At 31.0% G+C, this 6,699-nt stretch overlaps 1 protein-coding gene across 1 annotated transcript; it reads left to right on the top strand.

The window, feature by feature from the left end:
* The first annotated feature begins 3,928 nt into the window (after nt 1–3,928).
* LOC131654718 (gamma-glutamylcyclotransferase 2-1) lies at nt 3,929–6,106 on the top strand. Its single transcript, XM_058924663.1, has 9 exons — nt 3,929–4,086; nt 4,225–4,346; nt 4,455–4,531; nt 4,669–4,725; nt 5,007–5,063; nt 5,171–5,211; nt 5,330–5,401; nt 5,480–5,559; nt 5,684–6,106. Exons 2-9 carry the CDS (start codon nt 4,238–4,240, stop codon nt 5,863–5,865), a joined length of 675 nt encoding a protein of 224 aa, XP_058780646.1. The 5' UTR covers nt 3,929–4,086; nt 4,225–4,237; the 3' UTR covers nt 5,866–6,106.
* The last annotated feature ends 593 nt before the right edge of the window (nt 6,107–6,699 follow it).

Below are 6,699 nucleotides of genomic sequence, written 5' to 3'. Positions count from 1 at the left end.
ATTAATAATAATAACAATAATAATAATAAATAATGGTAATTAGGTTAAGTAATTTCTTCCATTCCTATAATTAAGTTGACTAGTTCCTCAACTGTTTCTTACGTGAAGTTATTCAGTTTTCCCACTTTCTCTCAACTCCAATCTTTAAACTCTCCTAGGCTTCACGTACAAAATCTTACCGAATCAAAAATCTCAGAAAATATTTTCTAATCGCCCGTAAGCTTTGTAGCATCAATAATACTTCAATTTTGTTCCGGTTCCTGAGAGAGCTGTTTAAAGTTGTTGTTGGAGTAATCATATCGTAGGGCTATTTTCAATTCAGAGGGACATACGTTAAGGTAAGGGCTTTTCTTCATGTAACTCTAAACTAAACTTGATTTAAGAATTAGGTAGATATCATATACATTTTAATGTTTAGAGATTTTAAATAATTAAGAACTTAAATTTAAAATACGTGGAATTGTATGTTAATTTTCTTTTAGTAGATTCTTCGTGTAATTAGTCTTTACAATGATAAAGTATGAAATTTGAGCTTCACTTAAATTAAAAGGGGAATTTGAGTTTCAAAACTATACGAATATTTAGTTTACTAAATTTCATTAGGAACATATATGTATTATTTAGTTGTTGTAGATATATGAAATTACTCTGATTTCATTGTTTTATATTGGCTGTAGCCATATATTAGACGTGTTATAAAAGTAGGGGATATATGTGTACATGGGAGTGAGGTGTTTGCTATGTGTTGATACTTATTATATAATACCTTGGTTTGCCAATAATGAGTGAATGCAAGTGAGCAAATGCTTATTAATTTATAATATAATATAGTCATATATTTGTGTTGAAATTTATTTAGGTAATTAAATAGAGAGTTCGTGTTTTAAATTGATTTGGTTACTTCAAAAGATCATAAATTAAGTGAATGAAAATAATTTAAATAAAGAGTAAATATAATTTTTGAAATTGTGGTTGCATAAGTGGCCGGGATTATATATTATCAGTTTTTGTAATGCATGATTTATCATATGCATTGTGTGATTGCCTTAGTGGCGGCTAAAGATTTTTGTGTGATTGCCTTAGTGGCGGGTAAAGATCTTTGTGTGATTGTATTAGTGATGTGATTGCATTTCATGACATGACATAGACATTTCTGTGTGGTGCCTTAGTGGCGGGTTATTTTCCTCATTGATATGAGATGAAATCTGTGTGGTGCCTTAGTGGCGGGCTGAAATATCCGGATCATGTAGTTTTAGAGCATGCATATTTTGCATCTAACTCTTTGTGGTTGTTGTTGATGTTGTTAATCTTGAGTTAATTACTTTGTATGTATTCGGTTATGGTTATACTTCTATATTAATAACTTTGGTGAATTTTTCATTTATTTATTTCTCTTGGACATGAGAGGTGTATCGGTATTTTTCTAGTTTTTAACTCTTGTTTAGTTTATTTTTGACACGGATGACTGACCCTTACAACAACATTTTAGGTACGAATGTGGAGTTCTAAAGTAATTGATGCTTGCTTGGTGCGTGATTGCGGGGAAGAATGGGTTTTCAAAATAAAAGTATTTCTTTAACTTAAAACTTGATCGCTTTATATTTAGAATTTTTCAGTTATTTATTTTAATTAAAAATGCGGTGATTTTTCCGCTTATGAATTTGGATGGTTATAAAGTTTGATTAATTTTATAACCATTTTATTTTTGTTTAAACAAGTATTTTAATCATTTATAAGTCATATCTTGGATGAAAATCCGGGGCGTTACAATTTTTAAGAGTTGAGTCAGTGGTAGTTTACTTGTTTAATGGCCTATTATATAACTTTTTTGTTTAGATGTATTTTAGATCATTTTATACATTATTAAAATTTGTAGATTTGGCTCTATATGTAATAATCATAATCTTAATTTTATTTTGTTGAATAATTAAAATACTGTCTTTTTAAAGGGAAAAAATTACTACAGTCCAAATTTAAATTAAAAAAAAAAGTTGAAAAAAAGTGCCAGTTAAAATATATTATTGAAACAAAACCGGATTAAACCGAGCCCGAAAAAAACTAAATCTGAAATAACCGATTAATGAATCGGACGGAAGTGGGCCTATATTTCTAATCCGAGGGTTGGGCCGGTTTGGGGTTTTGAGCCCGAAACTGAACCGGCCCGATCGGTTGTCCACCCCTACTAGTTATATAGTCTAAGATGAGTGAAGTAAAAAAAGGAGATCGAAAAAGATATCTTGAATCTCACGTGTCTTGATTATATAGGTTGGACAATTTGATTGGACTATGCATGATTGGATTAGGCATTTAGGCTTTCCTTGCATTGGACCTTTGACCGGCTCAAAATACTAGTTATACTACTCATTAATTCAATTTTATAATAATCGTTGTAATTGATAATTCCACTTAAATTAAAAGAAAATTAATTTATCATTTATTGAATATTCTTTATCGTAAAAGAAATTTTATTTTTAAATTATTGATTTAATCACACTCAATATTCAATAAATTTAAAAACTTAACTTTGTTTCATCCTTAATATAAGAAAAAAATCACTTTTTAATAGTAGTATATTGAATAATTGGTATATATTTAATTTTTTTTTTTTGGAATTATACGTATTTTGATTAGAAAGGAGTACTATTAACTATAATTAAAAAACAAACAGAAATAATCAAAATTGACAACACATTGAAAAAGGGGTAATAATATGGCTTTGGAAAATGTTTCTAGAGACATGTATTGGTTGGACAACAACTCCGTTTACCGTGCGCGCACTTTCTTTGATTATGAGTCCACTTTCTTTTACAGTAGTATTGATTTTGGTGACCAAACTGTGTTTGAATAGCACATACGCTCCTCTCCTGACATAACTGAAATTCAAACATTTTACACTTTAAAAAAATAATAATAATTATTCACATTTATGAGTTTAAATTATCTCTCAAAATATTCTAAAATACAAATAATATAAATAATTTAAAATTTATGATTTAACTTAGCGACATATGCAAAAATAATTTACACCATCAACATACCATAATTTTTTATCACATTTATTATAATCACAAAATTTAATTTAACTTTAAATATAAGTATTATAGATATGAAAACTTATTTCAAGTAATATATCTAATAATATTAAATTAAGAAGACTTTATAATAGTATCATTCAATATACTTTTAATACAACACAAGAGTATTTAGATGAGATGACGATACAAGATGTCTGCTTAAAAACACAAAATCATACTCCCTCCGACCTGAATTATAAGTTAATATTCTCTTTTTAGGTTTATTGAGTAATTAATGTATCTGATCTACATAAAAGATCAGATACATTTACTACTCAATGAATCTAAAAAAAGAATATTTGCTTAGAGAGTATATACTAAATTAAAATTTATAAACGTTAGCCTAATACAAAATAGAAACGTGGATAGACGTTAGCTTCCACATGCGAATTTCAACATTTTCAACAAGAAGGACCATTTCTATTTTGAAATTTCCCAAAGTGCTTTAAACTATGGTATACAGTATTTTCAAAGTGGACCATAATTCTAATTCCCTCCCCACTCCGTCATAAACAAGCTATCACCACCCTATCACAACCCGTCCAGGTTCATTCCACACAATCCAAACTCCCTTCAATCACACGCTTGATTTAAGGCAACAACCACTCACACGTCGCACAAATCAAACACACCCCAAATCTCGTCCAGGTTCAATATAGTTTTTATTCTTCAAAATCAAACATGGGTTGGTATAGGGTAGTTACTAATTTAATTTTAACATTAATAAGTTTGGTATAATAGTTGTTGCAAATTGTAAATGAGAAACAAAAGAAAGCACGTGATAGACAAGTTGGTGGGGTCCAGTCCGTTAAATTCGCGTAACGTTTTCTTCCATAAATACCAACCTTTTCTCAACTGTAATGCCTCGAGAGAAATAGAAAGAAAATCAATTGAAAAAGAGGGGAAAATCTCTGTAACCCTAATTTCATTCATAAACCCTAACACCTTTCCTCTCTTTTCAAATCTTCTTAATCCTTTCTATCTTTTCTCGAGAACCTTTCCAGATCCAAATGTAAGAACAATCTATCTCGTTTTTTCTTCTTCTTCTCCGGAATTTTTTACGCTATGATGATAAATATGGTTTTGATTCGAACGTTTGAAGTTATTATGAAGATTAACTGATACTGTTTTTTTTATTTTTTTATTTTAGAAATAGAATAGCTATGGTTTTCTGGGTTTTTGGATATGGTTCACTGGCATGGAACCCGGGATTTGAATATGATGAGAAAATTGTTGGATTCATTAAGGACTACAGACGTGTGTTTGATTTAGGTAATGTTATTGCTTTACGTGTTGGTGGTTTTTGAGTTTTGGATTTTCATTGTTGTGTGTAGTTTAGCTTAGAGAAATGGTTTCATTGTTTTTTATTTTGTTTTGCAGCTTGTATTGATCATAGAGGAACACCTGAGAATCCTGCAAGAACTTGCACTTTGGAGGAGAAAGAAGGAGTACTTTGCGTAAGTGCTTATTTTATGTATTAACTATGTCTTTTGCATATTTGGTGGGTTGGATTTTGTATAACTGGTGCTTTATCTTATCTTAAATGATTGTAATTAATTTCTGCTTATGATTTTTTTGTTTTTTTGTTTTTCAGTGGGGAGTTGCTTATTGTGTTCGGGGAGGTCCTGAAAAGGAGAAGCTTGTTATGCAGGTAAATTTACTTTTGACATAAGATTCTAAACCAGTTTTCTAGCCTATAGTAGTTTTGGTAATGTGAGATTCTTTTACCATTTGGGGTATTAATTTATTCATTTAAGTACTTCATTATCTATTCATTATTACCAAAACATATTTAAATTTTTGTTGAGTTTCTAATTAATTAAATAAGCTTCCAGGTTATGGCATTTAATATATGATTCTAGACTAAATATGGCTGGCTATAAGGATTTTGGTTTACACTGTTTGATAAACTTTAATTGTTTTGTTGTGTAGTATTTGGAGCGGCGAGAATGTGAGTATGATCAAAAGACTCTTGTAAACTTCTACAAGGTTAGTTTTATGCAACCATTCAGTTTTTTATGCTGTTAAGTGATTGCTGGTATTGTTTTATCTTTAAATCACTTTCTCTAAATTCTTGTTTATTATCTTTTATTTAGGAAGGAGATTCACTTAATCCTGCTCTTACTGGAGTTATTGTGTAAGTTGTTTGCCAATGTACTTGATTTTCTTTAGCTTGTTTATCTACATTTCATGAATTGTTTTGTTCGTACCTTATAAAACTAGTTTGCTGATGGAATGAACTCATTTGTATGCAGATTCACGTCTACTCCCGACAAAGTGAACAACAAATACTATCTGGGACCTGCTCCCTTGGAGGACATGGCTAGGTATACTTTTGTACATTACCTCTCCCCCTTTTCTATGTGAATGTATTGCCCTGACCTTGGGTTCTTTTCACTCTGCAGGCAAATAGCAACTGCACATGGCCCTTGTGGAAACAACAGGGACTATCTTTTTCTTCTCGAAAAGGCTATGCATAATCTCGGTACGTAAATCATTGCATTTACTCCATATACTGCTTCTCGTGCATTATGCATTTAAAGTTTGCAATAAATTTCTTGATGTTACTCTTATTTGAGAGATCATGATTTGAGAGCTTTTGTGCACAGGTCATGAGGAGGACTATGTGATAGAACTAGCCAATGAAGTGAGGAAAGCACTTGGAGTGGAGAATGTAGTTCCAAACGACAAGAAATTGGTTGGACCAGCACAACTTCAACACCAGCCACATGTACCAATTTCAACCCTTCCCTTGAGTCCATTGCCAGAGCCTATTGCTTTGGATAGTTGAGAAGCTGGAGATTACTGCAAGTCGATGCTGAGTTCCTTATCTAAACATTCACTGTGGACCCTGCTAACCATCAATCAATTTTTTATATCTTTTAGTTGCCCACTTATGCTAGTCTTAGCTACTTTTTCACCACCCATTCCCTTGAGATGTTACTCAGATCTTGTGAGAGACAATTTTCTGAATTGGAATGTGCGCCAAATCTTTACACGTTTATTAATGAAAAATGATCGTTTCTCTTTAACCAATGGCTATCCTGCATTGCTGAAATGAGTATCTGTTTGAGCAACTATTTGTCTATTTTGGCTTATGCTGTAAACTCTTTGCCTAAACATACGTTAATACGTCCGTCACTCAAAGTTCAAAATCGGACTTTCTTCCATCTGGCCAATGCTCCAAATAATTATGTAGAAACAAACCCAAACACAAGTTAAAAAAGGAAACCGTTTAATTATGTAGAAACAAAAAAAAAAAATCAAAAATATAACTTGAGAATAAAGCCAAATGTATCTATATTTTCATAGATTGCAAGCATTAAAGCTTAAAGGCGCAGTAGCTTAATAAAAAATAGAAAAAGAAAAAACCCGAAGAAAAAATTATATGTATGCGTCGCCCCAGGTGGTACCTTAGTTGATAGGAAAAGTAAGATTTGTTCCGGGAGGTGTCTATATACATGGGAGTCAAGAGTTTTTTTTATTAATTTTTTTTAAAAGTTGATTATTTGAAAAATAATAAATAAAAAATCTGGAAATAAAAATCATAAAATGCTACTGTACATTCTTGCAGCAAGCACTTATTGATTTTTAAAGCTTAAAGGTATAGTAGCTTTGTCAAAAA

This window comes from Vicia villosa, linkage group LG3 (genome assembly GCF_029867415.1).
Source record: "Vicia villosa cultivar HV-30 ecotype Madison, WI linkage group LG3, Vvil1.0, whole genome shotgun sequence".
Lineage (NCBI taxonomy): Eukaryota > Viridiplantae > Streptophyta > Magnoliopsida > Fabales > Fabaceae > Vicia > Vicia villosa.
Note: the sequence above shows the minus strand (reverse complement) of the source record. Positions and strands in the feature narration are given on the sequence as shown.

Excerpts from the sequence above, each read along its gene's own strand:
- LOC131654718 (XM_058924663.1), top strand. The coding sequence starts at position 4,238 with ATGGTTTTCTGGGTTTTTGGATATGGTTCACTGGCATGGAACCCGGGA. Across the intron at positions 5,212-5,329 it reads GCTCTTACTGGAGTTATTGT|ATTCACGTCTACTCCCGACA; the intron begins GTAAGTTGTTTG and ends ATTTGTATGCAG. Across the intron at positions 5,560-5,683 it reads AAAGGCTATGCATAATCTCG|GTCATGAGGAGGACTATGTG; the intron begins GTACGTAAATCA and ends TTTTGTGCACAG.